Source organism: Lithobates pipiens, unplaced genomic scaffold (genome assembly GCF_037356315.1).
Source record: "Lithobates pipiens isolate NorthernLeopardFrog02 unplaced genomic scaffold, aLitPip1_a1.2 Scaffold_8, whole genome shotgun sequence".
Lineage (NCBI taxonomy): Eukaryota > Metazoa > Chordata > Amphibia > Anura > Ranidae > Lithobates > Lithobates pipiens.
The window spans coordinates 480,697,680-480,716,980 of record NW_027507903.1 but is presented as its reverse complement, the minus strand read 5'-3'; the positions used below and the strand labels follow the sequence as shown (position 1 = coordinate 480,716,980).

At 43.9% G+C, this 19,301-nt stretch overlaps 1 protein-coding gene across 1 annotated transcript in view; it reads right to left on the bottom strand.

Annotated features, from left to right (window-relative positions):
- Nucleotides 1-3,483: 3,483 nt before the first annotated feature.
- The window catches only part of TUBA8 (tubulin alpha 8), a 36,045-nt gene continuing 20,227 nt past the window's right edge, over nucleotides 3,484-19,301 (bottom strand). Inside the window, exons 3-5 of the mRNA XM_077468820.1 lie at nucleotides 9,067-9,215; nucleotides 6,617-7,297; nucleotides 3,484-3,823 (exon numbers count right to left, since the gene is read on the bottom strand). Of these exons, the coding sequence (XP_077324946.1) occupies nucleotides 3,530-3,823; nucleotides 6,617-7,297; nucleotides 9,067-9,215 (1,124 nt within the window). The 3' untranslated portion in view covers nucleotides 3,484-3,529. The remainder of the gene's footprint in view (nucleotides 3,824-6,616; nucleotides 7,298-9,066; nucleotides 9,216-19,301) is intronic.

The window sequence follows — 19,301 nt, the reverse complement described above, 5'->3', positions numbered from 1 at the left end:
AATGTTAAAGCGGACCTCCACCCTGAAGTGGAAGTTCCGCTCATCTGATCCCTCCCCCCTCCGGTGCCACAATTGGCACCTTTCAGGGGGAGGGGGGTGCAGATACCTGGATAATCCAGGTATCTGCACCCACTTCCGGGACAAGCTAGCTGCAGCTGGCTTTTAATATATTTTTTTAATGGTGCAGCTCCTCTTTAAGGCCTCATACACACCACAGGGCATTTATTTTACTTTCCTAGAAGCCTTTCCTCCTGGCAGCAGCGTTTTTGCTGAACAAAATGTCTGACGCATTTAAACTATCTAAAGCTTTTACAGGAGTCAAGCTTTTGGGAATTAATTCATTTAATTGGCCAGAATAAATTATTTATTCTGACCATTTAAATGAATTAATGCTCAAGCATTAAACACACCTAGGATTTAGAAACTTTTAGGTGTGTGTAGCAGTTTCTTGCAGATTTTAGGGCTCATGCACACAGGACGTTTTTACAGCTGCTCTTAGGAGCATTTGACAATTTTTTTTTTTTACTGCCGGTAAAAGCCCCTCCATGTTAGCCTATGTGTCCATGCACACATAAACTGTCAGAGGAGTTTGGAAGCATAAGCGTTTAGTGGCAGTAAAAAAACAAAAAAAACAGCCAGCTAGCTTCCAGGAGCAGAAAAAATTAGCTGTAAAAACTCCAAAAAAACGCAGCTAAATGCGTCAAGTAGTGCTTTGCTGCGTTTGATGTTTTTAGGCGATTTTACATTAGAGAGTGTTTTCAATAAAAAAAAAAGCCCAAAAACGCTAACGCGGGAAAACGCTAATGTTCTAAACGCGCCTAAACGCAAAAAAAAATTGTTTTTAAAATGTCCTGTGTGCATGAGCCCTTTGTTTTTTTTTTGGCCAGAATCGGCTGCTCCTAGATCAGTGATGGCGAACCTTGGCACCCCAGATGTTTTGGAACTACATTTCCCATGATGCTCTTGCACTCTGCAGTGTAATTGAGCCTCATGCGAAATGTAGTTCCAAAACATCTGGGGTGCCAAGGTTCGCCATCACTGTCCTAGATGCTCTGGCAGTGTTTTTTTTTTCCTACCACTAAAAGCTGCTAAAAGCCTATGTGTGCATGGACACATAAGCTAACATACAGGGGAGTTTAGAGGCTGGGAAAAAAATAAGTCAAATACCCCTAGGGGCAGCTGTAAAAATATCCAGTGTGCATAAGGTCTAAATGTAAAGTTATGCAGCTGGTGGGATGCATCATACATACTAGGAGGAGAACAGTTGGGGGAATCAATGGTGGAGAAGGACCTGGGTGTTCTGGTAGATCATAGACTTAATAAAAGCTTGCAATGCCAAACTACGGTTTCTAAAGCAGGGGGTTCTTAACCTCGGCCTCTATGAACCCCTAAGTGGTCCATTGATGGTTTCAGGGGGTCTGTGAGAGTCAGACAAAAAAAAAACATTTTCATTTACTAAACAGCCCTCCTCCTTATCCCAACCAATGGATTATATAATATAAAGCAGTCAAAGTACCTGAATGTGACTGGGGATAGAGAAGCAGCACAAGGATCCAATAAGTTGTGGTACAGTGCAAAGATTATACTGGTAGAAGGAAAGAGCAGAGTGATGAGAAATTAGTTCATGAGTTTTCTACTTTTCTACTTCTCCAGTCACAGACTTCGAGAGTTCATGCACTGCACTGATGATGGGGTAAAACTCTGAAACAGGTGTATGCAGTATCACTTTTTGGCTAAGATCAAGTAAACTATTTGTTCTTATTACTTTCCACTAGGGGTGCTGCCGCAATTCTGACCTTTTGGCTCTGAAGGCTAGTACTGGCTGCAACAGAAACCAGTGCGCCCGCGGGATGTGGTGCCCGTTTTTTTGTCTCCTGAGAACAATGGAGGGGCCCAGTGCCCTCTGCTTTGAATGAGTCTACCTTATCTGGCCATGCGCTTGGGAAGGCAGAGAATCTGTGGTGTTGTGCCCCCTGGAAGTTGGTCGCCATAGGGGTGCTCTTAGTATCACTTAGGCGTGGGAAACCCACAGTGAGAATGAGCATGTGGCCATGGCACTAGAGCTTTTTCTGCACTGCGCCTCTTAGGCTAGGCCTTTTGGCTATGTCTCGGGCAATTTTAATTACCGGGCTTCAGGGCATAGCCAGTACCTATGCAAGCACTATTTATTTAATTCATTTCTTTCTTTCATGGTTTGTGACTTTGCACTTTTGCCTGTGTTTATTTTCTCATAGGATGGAGGGTGTGGGTCCTTGGGCCTACCCTGAGGTCTAGGGGGAGGAAGTGTGGCCATTAGGTTCCTTCCTTCCCTGAACTAGGAGAGAAGAGGTCTCTCTTCAGGAAAGCTCCCCACTAAGGCAGGCCATACAAGGTGCGTATTTTTTTCCTGCAACCCACAATCCCTTCTGCTGAGCAATTGTCAGCTCCTGGCTGGGGGCTGGGTGGGGGAAGCCTTCCCTGCCGGGAAAAAGACAGTGATTATCTTGCAAGAGATTCCGGCAGGCTGGTTGTACCCAAGCTGATTGATCGATCAACTTGGTACATTCAGCCTGTCCATTATCGGTTAGAATCTGGGCTGGTGTATAGCTGGCTTTAGTACTTGTTGTTTGGCTTTGACTGACCATGAGGAGAGGGGCTACACCTTTTGGCTAGGTGGACCAAGTTGAGCCTTGGCCCTGTCAGGAGCCTTACCCCCCCCCCGGGGTCTGGGTAAGGTCCTACCTCTTCAAGGGGTGGTCAAAAGACACACCCTTCAGCGCACTTTTTTGTGTGTGTACATTTTTTTTTTGTACAGCAGTTAGGTGTGTTGTTTTTGTGCACCACTGCAGATTAAAAAAAAAAAAATCTGTATGTGGTTTAGAATAAGTGGCCCTATAATATTAGGCTATGCTTTCTCCAAACACTGGCGGTTCTGAATCTGTGTCTGGCAGATAGGGCAAAAAGGAATGCTTTGCATGGCTCCGCCCACTGTTTTGAAATGCAAATAATTATTTTATTTTTGGGATATGAGATATCTTCTGTTTTATAAAAGGCTTTACTGTATTACGCCATATCTCCCAACTTTTGGAGATGGAAATGAGGGACACCTATCAGCAAAAGTATGCAGGCATAGGACACACCCCTTGTCACACCCCCTTAAAGTAGAATTGTACAGAAAAACAAGATTGGTTAAACCCACAAGTGCTTTTTTTTTTACCACAACTATTCCTTTATATTGGCTTTTGGAATTTACAAATGCAGCAATTTAGAAATCAGAAGAAAGGTTTAGCACTGGGAAACACTTTCTGATGGATAAAAAGTGCATTTTATATACAACTTTATAGATCAGACCAAAATGAGGGACAAATGAGCAGGAATGAGGGACAGAGGGACATTGCTCCAAATCAGGGATAGTCCCTCGAAATCAGGGACAGTTGGGAGCTATGTTATGCTTTGTTACAACAGTAAACAGTCGTTTGCATTCAAAACAAAGTACACATCACATGAGAGTTTATATTTATTTTAAGCATCTATTACACTCTCATTACTGTTAATAAATTTCTGTGTCATTCTCCTCTTCAAATGAGTCAATCCCGACCTCCTCATAATCCTTCTCCAGAGCGGCAAGATCTTCACGAGCTTCAGAAAACTCACCCTCCTCCATGCCCTCACCCACATACCAGTGGACAAATGCCCGCTTGGCGTACATGAGGTCAAACTTGTGGTCCAAGCGTGCCCAGGCCTCAGCTATGGCAGTTGTGTTGCTCAGCATGCACACAGCACGCTTTACTTTTGCTAGATTGCCCCCGGGCACTGCGGTGGGGGGCTGATAATTAATGCCAACCTGCAAGAGAAAGGAATCCAATTATTATGGCATGGTCAAGATTATTCTGCACCATTAGAAAGAAAGGGCCACCGCTCCAGGCCGATCCGTCAAGACAAGTGCTTATCTTTCAAAGAGTCCCAGGTGCTGGCTAATACATGTGCAGTTGAGAGGAAATGAAAAAACTCTGGACAGCCGCACTCCCGAAAGAAAATCTTTTCTTGTGCCTTTTATTACAAATTGAAGATCACATAATACAGTCCACAGCAAAAGTGATACAGAAAATCTGACGTGTTTCACACTATAAGAAGTGCTTACTCATAGCTTTGAGATTTTCTTTCCGGAGTGCGGCTGTCCAGAGTTTTTTTTCGTTTCTACTCTGCACCATTATCAGTGTTTAGGAAAAACTAAAACATTGATATTTTTTATTTGAATTTAAATATTATAACTAAAATTGCATGTAGGTAAAATATGGGGAGATGGTATTGTGAAAATATTTTGTATTTTTTTTAAAGCGTCGGTGTGCCTAAAACTAGTAAAACAATTATAATTGCTACCAAAGCCATTTTGTAATTCAAAACCCAACTCCGCTCTCTGTGCATATTTCCTTCCCCCCCTTGAGTTCCCTCACCTTGATGTGTGTGTGTGTGTGTGTGTGTGTGTGTGTGTGTGTGTGTGTGTATATATATATATATATATATATATATATATATATATATATATATATATATATATCACATACACACACACACACACGCCCGGCCTTGCCACTGGCCATAGGGGGTTAGATCTGATGCTCCAGGGCAAGAGAGTGCTCCTTTCCTTGATCTTTTTATTATACCTGGCTTTGTGAGTGATAATTTGTACCTGGCTCTGTGAGAAATAATTGGTACCTGGCTCTGTGAGTAATAGTTTATACTGTACCTGGCTTCAACACATCCTGAAACTCCAAATCACCAACCGCCCAGCCCCCTCCCCCGTGCAGGCTGCCCAGTCTTAAATGCCCGGGCCTTTTTTTGGGCCCACTTCGGGCCTGTATATATATATATATATATATATATATATATATATATATATATATATATAATACTCTCCTTTCACCCAGGACATTGGGTTCCAACACATTCACTTAGCGATAGTGACACTACTGGTCTTACTCTCGTGATCCTGGGGAGCCCAAATCCTGTGAGCAGTTGATCCTGCACAGGTGATTTGGGATCCTCCTCAGCTGCCCCAAGATCCCATGCTGAAGTCTATTGGCATCACCGGTACCTGCCAGTAAGTGTTTCGCACACTCTTTTCTCTAGCTTTCTCCCTGAACCTCTGTAAGGACCTTTTAATTAGAAAGCTGGCAGAAGTGTCAATGGACTAACAACCTGCTGATTAACGCAATCGATCGTAGGCCACTGGGAAATACAAGTCTGTCTGCAGTGATTGCAGACAGGACCTATAATTTATTAATTCATAGATCTGATAACGAATGACTCGGCTTTGTGAGCATAGCACAGCCAAGCTGATTTTAAATGTAACAGCAGTTGTGCGGAGAAGAACCCTGACATGTTCTCATGGGATATGGGCTCTGGGGTGGGAGGTGGGTGCTTAAATACATGGTGGGAGGTGGGTGCTTAAATACATGATGTTACATGTTACACCATAAATATGGGTGTAACATGTAACACGTTACTAAACATAAGATTACTAAAGGTACCAAGAGAATTGGAGTGACTCATCTCAGTATCTACAAAGCAGAGGCCGTAAGGATAAGAAATATGATAAGTTTGGATAAGTTCTCATGATGATGATACCTGGAGGGGATTTTATTTTGTTTATAAAATTTTTGTTTCGTCATGGTGCTAATGAAGTGTAACTACAGCCAAAACATTTTTATAGCTGTGGATACAATGACTAAAATGAACATAATCTCTGTTAGGATTTACTGCTATGCATGCTGGCATTGACCAAATGTCTAATGCCTCCCCACTCTACTTAAAAATTGTGTCCCCAATGGTGAGAGTCTAACCTCTCACCACTCTACTTAAACACAAAAAGAGGCACAGCCCACAGTTAGTGGTATCACCACCCTGAAAGCACTGGTATTAAAGCGTTCCATCCACATTTTTTACTCCTCACCATGCAGCACTAATGTGCATCCTTAAAATTAGTTGGCTATTTATTTATTTACTGTTCACTTATCTGATTTATGCCTATATCTAATTTCACTTCCTCCTCTAGGGGGCCACAGCGCCAGGCGTCATTTATGGTTTTGCATTGGCTCCTTGGAGATCTTGATCAGCTTGGCATGGACGTCTATGGAAATTCGTGGCCAGCTTGGCAATGCATGGCTACAGTAACATTTAACATTGGCGTCTATGGAAAATCTTGGTCAGCTTGCCATGGCTGTGCCATGCCAAGTTGACCAAAATTGCACCTCACTGCACATGCACAAGATCGGCAGGTGCATGCGGGGTAGCCAACATGTATGGAATCCAGGAAGAAGGACACCGTGGCTTCAGATGCCCACATTGGGGATGACCGCGCTGTGCAGAAACTTCACACAGTAAGAAAACGATGCTGCACAAATAGAAAACTGGCCATAGTTTACAGCATACTTTTGTTACATTGCACGAGGCATGAGTATTCTAGGGGTATTTTTATCTTAAAAGTATATTCAGCTGTAATCTGTCTAGTTCTTTCTGTCTGGGTTTGCGGCTTTCAAGTTTTTGAAGACCTACAAGTATCCCCTAAAAAGAAGACTAAATTCTCCTGAAATCTCAAAGCTTGGTAGATTTATAGACCTACAAATTATCTTCTCACCTTGAACCCTGTAGGACACCAGTCCACAAATTGAATGTTCTTCTTGGTTTTGATGTTGGCGATGGCCACGTTGACATCTTTGGGCACCACGTCACCCCTGTACAGCATGCAGCATGCCATATACTTGCCATGACGAGGGTTGCATTTCACCATCTGGTTGGTTGGTTCAAAGCAAGAGTTGGTGATGTCAGCTACGGTCAGTTGTTCATGGTGCGCTTTTTCTGTGGAGATAATGGGTGCATAGGTCACCAGAGGGAAATGGATGCGTGGGTAGGGCACCAGGTTGGTCTGAAATTCAGTCAGATCCACATTCAAAGCACCAGCAAACCGTAGCGAGGCTGTGATGGAGGACACTATCTGGCCGATGAGGCGGTTAAGGTCGATGTAAGTTGGGCGCTCAATGTCCAAGTTGCGTTGACAGATGTCAAAGATGGCCTCATTATCCACCATGAAGGCACAGTCTGAGTGCTCCAGTGTAGTGTGGGTGGTGAGGATGGAGTTGTATGGCTCCACCACAGCGGTTGAGATTTGGGGAGCTGGGTAGATGGCAAATTCCAGTTTGGATTTTTTCCCATAATCTACAGAGAGCCGTTCCATTAGTAGGGAAGTAAAGCCTGAGCCAGTTCCCCCTCCAAAACTGTGAAAGACAAGGAATCCTTGTAGGCCAGAGCAAGCATCACTCTGAAAGAAAACAATGCCAAATGCTTTAAACACCGCTTACAAAGCATTATTATTACACTTTAGAGGTACACAACTTTTTTAAACATGTCATCTCAAGGGAGATTCCACCGTTTCTTTTTTTGTAGGGTCAGCCCACTCTGCAGTGAGTGAATTTCACTGGAGCTCCCCTACCCCCAGAATCTCACATGTTCTGCTGCATTCTCCATAAACTAAACTGAATCCACTCCCAAAATGACTGAGGCATATTGAAGAAGCAGAGGTCTTGAGAAGACAGGTTTGAGTGCACTTTAAAAACAAAAAATAGATATACATGTGTATGTCCATACAACTACAAATACCTCTGTGTGCATGAGCCCTAAATAATTCCAATCTGGAGGAAGCAGCAAAATTATGGATACTGTGTATTACAATTACAAGAAGAAAAGAGAACATTTATGTGAAAAGAATACACTTTAGTTTCCCTGTAGCAGGACTGTATCTTTTTTCCCACTTGAGTGCTGATGGATTATGTCCGATTACCTTCACATATGTGCCAAAAGCCTTGAACACACCAGTAGTTTTTTATCTGGCTAAATGAAAGAAACAAAAATGGACATCTCCAGTTGAAGTCTCTATACTAACAATCCAATGTTAGTACAGTGATCTTCCCTGCTGTGCTATTGTGTTCTGACAGGCAGACACTGCCAGAGCACTCCGGTCAGCCATTGGTTTTCCAGCATGTTTTTCAGCATGCTCAATCGGCTTCTGCCAGACCGGCTGGCATGTTGGCCGGTTTTTACTGATCCGGCTGATGTCGCCTGACATTTGGCCCATGCTTAAGGCCTCATGCTCCCAGGTGCATAAGGCAGTGCAATGTAAATTGTGGTGTATCTCTGCGCACGGCAGATGGCTGCAGCTTACAGTAATGAATGGCTGTAGGCTAGCATTGAGTGGGTATATGCGATACTTATGTTAACATGCGCACGCAAACATGCCTACATGGACACCACGTTCAGGAATTTACACTTGTGCAGTTGTTTTTGGAAGTATGTAGTTTACCAGCATACAGCTAGTGTACAGTTTTTTTTTCTGGCCGAATGTAAAAAAAAAAAAAAAATCTGACAGCTCCAGTCAAAGCCTCTGTACTAACAATCTGATGTTAGTACATTGATCTTCCCGCTATTGTGTTTTGACAGGGAGACACCGCCAGAACACTCCGGTCAGCCATTGGTTTTCCAGCATGCTCAATTGGCTTGGCAATCTGTCAGACTGGCTGCCAAACACATGGGCCAAATGTTGGCCAGTTTTTATTGAACCAGCCGATGTGGCCTGATATTCGGCCTGTGTGTACTAGGCTTAAGGTCTCATGCTCCCAGGTGTATAAGGCAGTGCAATGTAAATTGTGGCACATGTCTGTGCCCGACACACTGCTGCAGATTACAGTAATGAATGGCTGTACGCTAGCTGTGAGTGGGTATATGCCATACTTATGTAAACATGCGCACGCAAACATGCTTACATGCCTGGACACCATGTTCAGGAATTTGCGCCTGTGCACATGTTTTTGGAAGTATGTAATTTACCGACATACAGCTAGTGTACAGAAATTCATTACTATGGGTGGCTGTATACTGTGGCTGTGTCTCCTGGGCCTGGAAATACACTTGCAATTTACATTGTATAGCCATCTGCATGTGGCCTTAAAGTAGATAGAAGATTCCTTTCAAAAGTCTTATCATTTTTCATCACATAAAGAGAAAACATTATTACTATATTGATCTCAAACTCACCAGCTTCCGGATACGATCCATCACCAGATCGATGCTCTCCTTTCCGATAGTGTAGTGTCCCCGTGCATAGTTGTTGGCTGCATCCTCTTTTCCTGTGATAAGCTGTTCTGGGTGGAAGAGATGACGATAAGCCCCACTGCGGACCTCATCTGTGGAGAAATTGGAACATTAACCTGGGGCAGAATTACTGACTGCTTAGCTGATGTGCTTCAACTTTCAAAAGCCCATTGGTCATTCTAAACAACTCTAGTTGTAAGTTCTGCCTAAGGCCTTGTTTACACGGGTGGCCAGGGGGCAGTGAAACAGACAAATGAGCTGCAGTTTTACTGTCTCCCTATTGCCCACCTAAATAACATGCTGATGCTCAGGGTTGTACACATGCCATTGGCCGTGATGCTTTGTTTCTCTGCCATGGCTAAGATGAAACTCCCAGTCACATTCAGCGTGCAGCATCAATGCCAAACACTACCCAAATAAATTGGGCTGAGCCACAATTGCCCTGACTGCAAGCAATGCTCCTGGTTCCCGGCACAGTGGCTCAGCATTTTTAGGGTTAAAACAGGTAGTGAGCAGGCTACATATCACCTTTCAGCTGCCTGTCAACTGCTCTCTAAAAAGTGATCCACTGTTTTCAGAGGGGCAGCAAGGGCTGCCACCTGTGTGAATGAGGCGTAAGTGTGGCCTCCATATGGGCAGCTATTTACTATCCAGAATAACCTCCTCCCTGTGCCCCACTGTTGTTGGTTTCACTCAGTGGGGTATATGTAAGAAAAACACTCCAGCGCTCAAGCGGCCACGCATTCAATGTTTTTTTTCCCATCTACAGGCCCCCTTCCCCTTTGGCATTGGCCCGTAGCCCGTACCATAGCTTACCGGTTGCTTGTCAACCAGCTTGTCTGCGCTCCTGCTTCTGCTATGAGCCCTGTGCGCGTTGGTGGGTGTGTGACGCAGGACACAGCCATGCCCTCCACGTGGCTATGCCACGCGCTGCTGGCTTGGGGACCAGTCTGAAGCGCAGGTCGCACCCGCGAGCCATTTTCACGCCTGCGTCATCACTCCTGCATTGGGTGCTTCCACCTGTGATGTCAGCTGACATGCCGCTTGGTTGTAGTGGTTTCACACTGCACAGCGCGACTCTTTCATAGCCCCCTAAAGCCTCGTACACATGATCTGATTTTTCAATGGGAATTGTATGATGTCATGTTGTTGGCGGAAAATCTGACCGTTTGTACGCTCCATCGCACAATTGTTGTCGGATTTTCCATGGACAAATGTTGGCTGGCAGGTTTTAAAATTTTCCACGTAAAAATGTCTGTTGTTGGATTTTTCGAGTGTGTGTGCACAAGTCAGTCGGACAAAAGTCCAAAGTACTAACAGGCATGCTCAGAAGCAAGGACAAGCCAGAAGTGGTCACTCTTGTAAACTAGTGTTCGTAATGGAGAATTAACATTCGTGACGTGGCAAATTTATGAAATTGCGAAATGCAGCGCACGTTCTCTTCTTCTGTAATGGGATAATAATGAAGCTGCATTGCTGGTGATACTGATGGAGTTATTGCAAACAAAAATTTTCAAAGGCTTTTTTTTTCTAGTGATTATCAAGAATAATATTATTATGCTTGTTATTTTTTTTTTTGGTGCAAGTTACCACAACACCATTATCCCGTAGTTTTTAAGATCAAAGATACAACTATGTTATTGTCCCTTGTTAATTTTACATTGTATTTTTTAAAATGTAACTGCCTACTCCCAAACTGTCATTTGAAGTAAAACACACATCCAAGTATTATTCTACACAATATTTTTTATTGTGCATTAAAAAAAGAAAACAAATAACATTAGACATGCTATCTGCCAATAGAACTTAACCAAAAAGTGCATTCTATGCATCCAAAAATATAGAAAATATACCAAATGAAATCATTGGTCTAACAAAAAATTAAATAAAAGCCTCATGCATGTGTCCTGCTTCTAATATAGGGGGTCAACAATGCCAAGAGTTGGTGAAAGCAGGGGTCCGTCATCTGGAGATAATTCCGAAAAACATCTGGATTATTCTCCTGGAGCTCCCGCAGCAAAGGCATATGACATAATTGGTCATGATTAATAAAGCAACCAATTTTTGGTCCAAGAAATCCTCCTCCTCCTGTTCCTGGATTGGACTTGGGTCAAAGGAATAACTCCAAGGCAAATAATAAATAACACGTTATCTCCTCCAATTCCGCAACATGGATGGTTGACGAATGACCGATCAGAAACTAACTGAAAAGCACGAAATTAAAAGCATGACATGAAAAGCATGAATCAATACTCACCAAACTTCTACTAACTCGAAATTAGCAGAAGGAGCCCAAAGGGTGGCACTAAAGAGCTGAAAAAACACATAGTACGTCACTACGTTCGTGTTTGTTGGCCGACAATTCCTTGGCGTTTGTATGCAAGACAAAATCCAGGCACACGCCTTCAGACAAAAGTCTGAGATTTTGTCTGCGGAAAATCCGATAGTGTGTACGAGGCTTTAGCCTTAATTTAAAAAAAATGTATCATCTGCTGGCGGGTGGGATGTGTGTGTGGCAGTAATTGCCCACACACACACCGGATGTGCAGTATGAAGGGAGTGACTCAGCCCTTTGCACTCCATTAATCTTCCATCTCCAGGCAACATCCTTGCTTTGTCTTCCTTTTGGGGGGGGGGGGGGCGAATTGCAGTGCTTTATTGCTTCCCTTGCTTCTATTGTGACCAGGTAATATTAGTTTGTCTTTTAGCTGGGGGCCCATTCCTTACATTACTTCCTTTTTGAGACACCACATTATTTTTCTCATTATTGTATATTATTTATTTTTGCAATACCATTGAATAAAAGTTACTCCCTCCTGCATGTCCATGGACGGTAAGTACTATATACTATGATCCCTGGCCATGCACACATGTATGTATGTATGTATGTATGTGTATATATATATATATATATATATATATATATATATATATATATACACTGTATATATAGAGACACATATATATCCTTTGCATGTATATGTTACAACATAATATATATAAAAAAAATCCTTGGAATTCCTTGGTATATCTTGCTATATACTTTTTCAATTTTTTCTGTTATTTGTCTAAATAGACTGCAAGGACCCTTTTAGTGGTATAAGGCAGTCCTTACAAGTTCTTTATCACTCTTGGTGGATGTGCTTTTTTTCTTTTTTTTGCTGGTCTCGCTGGCTGCTCACTGCTGTGCTTCCATCTTTGGAGGTTCTTTGGCTGCACCGCTGGATCCTGGTTGGAATATGACTGTTTTTTACAAAAATCACTCGGTGGCTGTGATATGTACCTGTATCTATTTTGGCAACATGTAAGTGTGTTTTTTTCTTGTACACTCTTATTTTGATGTTCTTCTGTATGAACAACTAATGATTGTATATTTTGTATACATGTTTGTATATATGTTTGCCTGTGCATGTTATCTATCATCATCTTTTGTTTGTTCTTAAATATAGACGTAAAACTGCTCTATACACTACTGAAGAAAGGGGTTTCTTAAACATGTCGGGTGTGGTCCGCATGCCCTACCATGGTGGTTGATCACGGTAGCTCTTATGCCTTGTACACACGGTCGGACATTCCGATCACAAAATCCGTCAGATGGATTTTGTCCTAAACTGGTGTTGCATACACACGGTCGGACAAAGCTGTCGGAAAATCCGATCGTTCGGAACGTGATGACGTTCATTCGTTACGACGAGACTATGCTGCGGCTAGTAGTTAATAGCTTTGGTCTCGTAATTTGATCTGCCCATGCGTGGCACTTTGTTCGATCGGAATTCTCTACAAACGATCGGAAAAAGTCTGATCAGATTTTTTTGTGGGAAAATTTGAGATCCTGCTCTCAAATTTTTTCCATCTGAATTTCTGACGGAAAAAGTGCGATAGAGCCCACACAAGATCGGATTTTCCAACAATATAATCCGATCGGACCTTTTCCGTCAGAATTTCCGACCATGTGTACAGGGCATTAGACCTTTCCAGAGCTGCATTTTTCTATGGTTTGCCATGTCTATATATTTAATATGTCTATAGCCGCTTATTGGTCATTTTTTTTTATATATTTCTAATAAGTGTACCTTTTTTCAGTGGTGGTGTGTCCATAAGGAGCGCAAGGGCGCCACCCCCTCTCTCCTGCCACCCCCACTATCACCAATAGATTCATGCAATACGTTAATCTACCTATCTATGGCCGCCTTGCCGGGCGTCTGAATTACAGCGGCAGGTGTTTTTTTTAAGCACCTGATTAGAGCCATAGGCTCTAATAGGTGTCAAAAAAGGTAAACAGCGAGCACCATGCTTGGCGCTCGCAGTTTACTCAGCTGCGTTGGAAAGCGAATGAATATTTGCTTTCCTAACACTGAACAGCCTCTCCACCAATCAGGTGCTTTGGTCTGTTACCCGTCACCTGATAGGTGTCCAATCACAGCTCCTGTTTCAGCCAATCAGGCGTCCAATCGTAGCAGAGGATGGGAAAAGAGGACGGGAGAAGACATTGAGGAGCATGGAGGACACCGCTCGCCGACATCACCCGCTGCCCCACTGAGAGACAGGGTAAGTGCCGGGCAGACGGCGGGGGGGGGCACACTGGCAGCATTTGATGGGCACAGTGGGAGTATTTGATATGGCACAGTGGCAGCATGTGATGGCACAGTGGGGGCATTTGATGGCACAGTGGGAGCAGTGGCAAGTAATATAAGCAATTTACTTTCCCCCCATAAAACAGAGGGAAGGGAGCTTTGTGTCCTATGATGTACTCTAAGAAAAGGATTTTACAGGTAAGCTGTTATAAAAATTCTGTTTTCTTTATCATACATCATAGGACACAGAGCCTCAAGTATTTACTTAGTGGGACGTCCCATAACAATGCTACTTGAGGGGAGGGAGACACAACCTGTAGGGCACCCCCAGACCTTGAAAACTCATACTGCTGCCTGCAACACACTGCGCCGAAGGCGATATCCTCATTCCTTCTTACATCCACTTGATAACATTTTGTGAATGTATGAACTGAAGACCAAGTTGCAGCCTTGCAGATCTGAGCAAAGGAGGCCTGGTGACACACTGCCCAAGAAGCACTAACCTCTCTGGTAGAGTGTGCTTTAATTTGAAAAGGGGCAATCTTACCCTTTAAATCATAAGTTTGAATTATAACTTGCTGAATCCACTTGGCAACAGTGGATTTCAATGCTGCCTGTCCTTTCTTAGGACCCTCTGGCAGAATAAATAAGACTTCAGTCTTACGAATCTGAGCAGTATTCTTTAAATAGATTTTCCCTGCTCTCACTACATCAAGACAATGTAAGGACTTTTCTTCCCTGCAACATGGTTTTGAGAAAAACTATGGCAGGACAATATCTTCATTCAGATGAAAACCTGAAACCACTTTTGGCAAAAAGCCTGGACGAGGGTGTAACACCACTCTGTCATCATGAATAATTAAATATGGCTCTTTACAAGAAAGAGCAGCCAATTCTGAAACCCTCCTTGTTGAGGATATAGCAACCAAAAATATCAGCTTCCTAGTCAGAAGGACTAAGGGAATATGCTGTAATGGTTCAAATGGCTGTTTTTGTAACACTGACAAAACTAAATTCAAGTCCCAAGGCGTTAAAGGTGATTTAACTTGTGGATTAATTCACATCACCCCTTGCATAAAACCCCGGACTAAAGAATGCATAGCAAATGGTCTTTGAAATAAAAGGCTGAGACTTGGCCCTTAATAGTACTTAGGGCCAACTTCATCTCTACCCCCAATTGTAGAAAGGCAAGGATCCTGCCTAATATATACCGCCGAGGGTGCAAGCCCTTGGATTCACACCAGGAAACATACGTTTTCCAAACTCTATAATATTTAGCTCTGGAAACTGGTTTCCTTGCATTGATTAAAGTTGAGATAACTGACCTGGAAAGCCCACGTTTCTTCAGAATGTGGGTTTCAATAGCCAAGCCGTTAAATTTAGCGTTAGTAAAGTAGGATGGAATATAGGCCCCTGCGAGAGCAGGTCTGGCCTCAGTGGGAGTGACCCTCCACTGCCATCTTTAGGACCTCTGCGTACCATGACCTTCTGGGCCAGGCTGGTGCTTCCAGAATTACTGTTGCAGAATTACAGCTTGATCCTGCAAAGAAGTCGAGGCAGCAACTGAATCGGGGGAAGAGCATAGATCAGTGAAAACTGATCCCATGGGGTTACCAGTGCATCTTTTCCGTATGAGAGTGGATCTCTTGTTCTGGACACAACGTTGAATAACTTCATGTTGAATGTGGATGCTAGTAGATCTATGTCTTGAGTCCCCCATCTTTGGCAAACAGCCCAAAAAACATCAGGGTGAAGAGACCATTCCCCCGGGAATAACTTTTGGCAACTTAGATAGTCCGCCTGCCAATTTTCTACTCCCGGGAATGAAAATTGCCGATAGGCATGGGACATTCTTTTCTGCCCAAGTTAGGATATGGTTCACCTCTCTCTGACCTGAGAGACTTTTGGTGCCTCCTTGGAGATCGATATATGCCACAGCCATGGCGTTGTCAGATTGGATCCTGACAGGACAATTCTTTAACCTGGAAGTCCAGGTTTTCAGAGCCAGGCACACTGGCCAAATCTCTAGGATGTTGATGGGAGGGCTCTTTCGAGTTTTGACCACTGTCCCTTTATTTCTAGTACCGCTCCCCAGCCTGAGAGGCTGGCATCTGTTGTTACTACTTTCCAGATAATTGGTCTGAAGGATTTCCCTTTCAGCAGATTCTGGCTTTGTAACCACCAATTGAGGCTTTGGGACACTCTTGGGGACAGCCGCATTGGCAAGTCCAAAGCTTGGATCGTCTTGTTCCAAGCAGAGAGGATACTGTTTTGCAACAGTCTTGAATGGAACTGTACATAGGGAACTGCTTCTAATGAAGCTATCATCTTTCCTAACAACCTCATGCAAAGGTGAATTGAAGGATTTGATTTTGACCTGGCCATCCGTACCAGCTCTCGTATGGAGCTGATCTTTGCTGAAGGCAAGAACACCCTTTTCTGGGCTGTATCTATGATCAGGCCTAAATAATCCAGCCTTCTTACTGGTTTTAAGGAAGACTTCTCTAGGTTAAGGATCCAACCAAGAGTTTCCAGGTAACTGGTTGTAATGCGTACGCTTTGTTTTAAGCGAGTTATTGACTGGTCTATTAACAATAGATCGTCTAGGTACACCAACACTTTTATGCCCTGTGCCCTTAACCTGGCTAGAGGTGGGGCCAGTATTTTTGTGAATACCGGAAGGGTAAGGCCGCAAACTGAAAGCGCAAACTGAAAGTGTTGTTCTACTTCGAATGCCAGAAACCTTTGGTGAGCGGGAAATATAGGGACATGCCGATATGCATCCCTGATGTCGATGGACCCTAGAAGTTACCTCCCCCCCCCCCCCCCCCGTAGGATGGAGACCACTGGCCTGATCGAGCGGATTTTCAAGAACCGATTTAGATTTCTTAGATCCAGAATGGGTCTGACAACTCCATTCAGTTTTGGTACCGTAAACAGGTTGGAATAGAATCCCAAACCCTGTTCTTCTGTGGGGATCTGTAGGATTACCCCTTGAGTCAATAATCGGTCTAATGCTTGAAACAGGGATTGTTTTTTCACTGGATCCTTCGGAACGTTTGATCTCAGAAAATTAGATGGTGGAAATTCCCGAAACTCTAGTTTGTATCCTAGAGTCACTTAGGAGAGTACTCATCTGTCCTGAGTTTCCCTTTGGAAGACTTCTACAAAATGCAGAAGTCTTCCCCCCACCTTGTTGAGGGGAGACACCTCTTCATGAAGAGGGCTTAGTATTCTGCTTTGCAGTTTTGTGGCTTCAGGTCTTCCTTTGAGCCTGGGCCTGACCCTGCGATTTTCTTCTGGAATCTGACTGTGGAAGCCATCGCCACTGCCTAGAGCAGGAGAGAAAGTCAGTTTAAATGAAGGATGTTTATACTTTATTTTGACTGGCAAAAGAGTACTTTTTCCACTGGAAATTGTCTGGATGTATTTATCCAAATCATCGCCAAATAGTTGCTCCCCATGAAATGGGAAACTAGACAGTAGATTTTTGCAGGGTGCTTCGGCGGATCAACACATTAACCAAAGGGTCTTACGCATGTGTACTAGCACAAGTGCAAGGCGAGACGCCTGGTGAATAGAATCCTTTATAGCATCTATGGAAAAACATTATGCTTTTGGTAAGTCGGCCAACTCATGGGCCTGTTGTGCAGGGAGCTTGTTAAGGGCCTCTGTGAACTGGTTCTTTAACTACTTAAGGACCGCCGCATGGCAATGTACGTCGGTGCAATGGCACCGACAGGCACAAGCACGTACATGTAGTGCTCGCCTTCCAGCGGGTGGGGGGTCCGATCGGACCCCCTCCCGCTGGATGCGGCGGTCCGTTTCGCTGCAGGAGCGATCCGGGATGAGGGGATGGCCGATTCTGGCGAATGAGAAGCTTCCTCCCACTGTGCATAGTAAACACAGGCAGTGAGGAAGTGATGTCATTCTCCTCGGGGTGGTCTTATTGACCGGACTACGAGGAGAGGACACAGTAACAATACACTAACACATAGGCACACACAGGCACACAACCCCCCCCCCCAGTCACAGTGTCACTGATTGCAGTGATCATTTCTTTACTGATCACTGCATTCAGTGTCAGTTGTGACAGTAAAAACTGTCAGGGCAGTTAGTGTTAGGTCCAGGGTAGCCCCCTACCACCCCCCAATAAAGGTTTAACCCCCTGATTGCCCCTAGAGTTAACCCTTTCACCCCCTTTTGCCAGTGTCACTAAGCGATCATTTTTCTGATCGCTGCATTAGTGTCGCTAGGTAGCTAGTTATTTTTTTAGGTTCACCGCCAGGTTTTTATAGCGCTAGGTACCCCGATATACTACCCAATAATGGTTTTAACCCCCTGATTGCCCCTAGTTAACCCTTTCACCCACTTTTGCCAGTATCACTAAGCGATCCTTTTTCTGATCGCTGCATTAGTGTCACTAGTGTCGCTAGGTAGCTAGTTATTTTTTTAGGTTCACCGCCAGGTTTTTATAGCGCTAGGTACCCCCATATACTACCCAATAATGGTTTTAACCCCCTGATTGCCCCTAGTTAACCCTTTCACCAGCGATCACCGTATAAGTGTCACTGGTGACGCTGGTTAGCCAGTTAGTTATTTAGGTTCCCCGTCAGGTTTTTATATAGCGCCAGGGACCCCCATATACTACCTAATAAAAATTTGAACCCCCTGATTGCCCCTAGTTAACCCTTTCACCAGTGATCACCGTATAAGTGTTACGGGTGACTCTGGTTAGTTTGCTTTTTATAGCATCAGGGCACCCGCCATTTATTACCCAATAAAGGTGTAACCCCCTGATCACCAGGCGGGTGATATCAATTAGGTTTTAGGGTCAGGGTCTGCGTCGCCCCAGGCAGCGCTAGGTTAGTGCCAGTACCGCTAACACCCACGCGCAAAGCATAAACCTCCCGTAGTGGTATAGAATCTGACCAGATCAATATCTGATCTGATCAGATCTATACTAGTGCCCCAGCAGTTTAGGGTTCCAAAAAAACGCACTGTTAGCAGGATCAGCCCAGATACCTGCTAGCACCTGCGTTTTGCCCCTCCGCCCAGCCCACCCAAGTGCAGTCTCGATCGATCACTGTCACTTACAAAACACTAAACACATAACTGCAGCGATCGCAGAGTCAGGCCTGATCCCTGCGATTGCTAACAGTTTTTTTTGGTAATGTTTTATATTTAAATCCGGAAGGCAGTGCTTGGTTTTCGGGGTCCCGTACGCGGCTAGGCTCCCAAAAGTCCCCCACATGTGGTATCCCCGTACTCGGGAGAAGCAGCAGAATTTATTTTGGGGTGTAATTTGACTTATGCCCATAGCATGTGTGAGCAATATATCATTTAGTGACAACTTTGTGCAAAAAAAAGAAATAGTAATATTCCTGCAACTTGTGGCAAAATATAAAATATTTCATGGACTCAACATGCCTCTCAGTAAATAGCTTGGGGTGTCTACTTTCCAAAATGGGGTCATTTGGGGGGGGGTTTGTGCTATTTTGGCATTTTATGGCCTTCGAAACTGTGATAGGTAGTGAGGAGTGAAATCTAAAATTTGCACCCTTAGAAACCCTGAAGGCAGTGATTGGTTTTCGGGGGTGACGT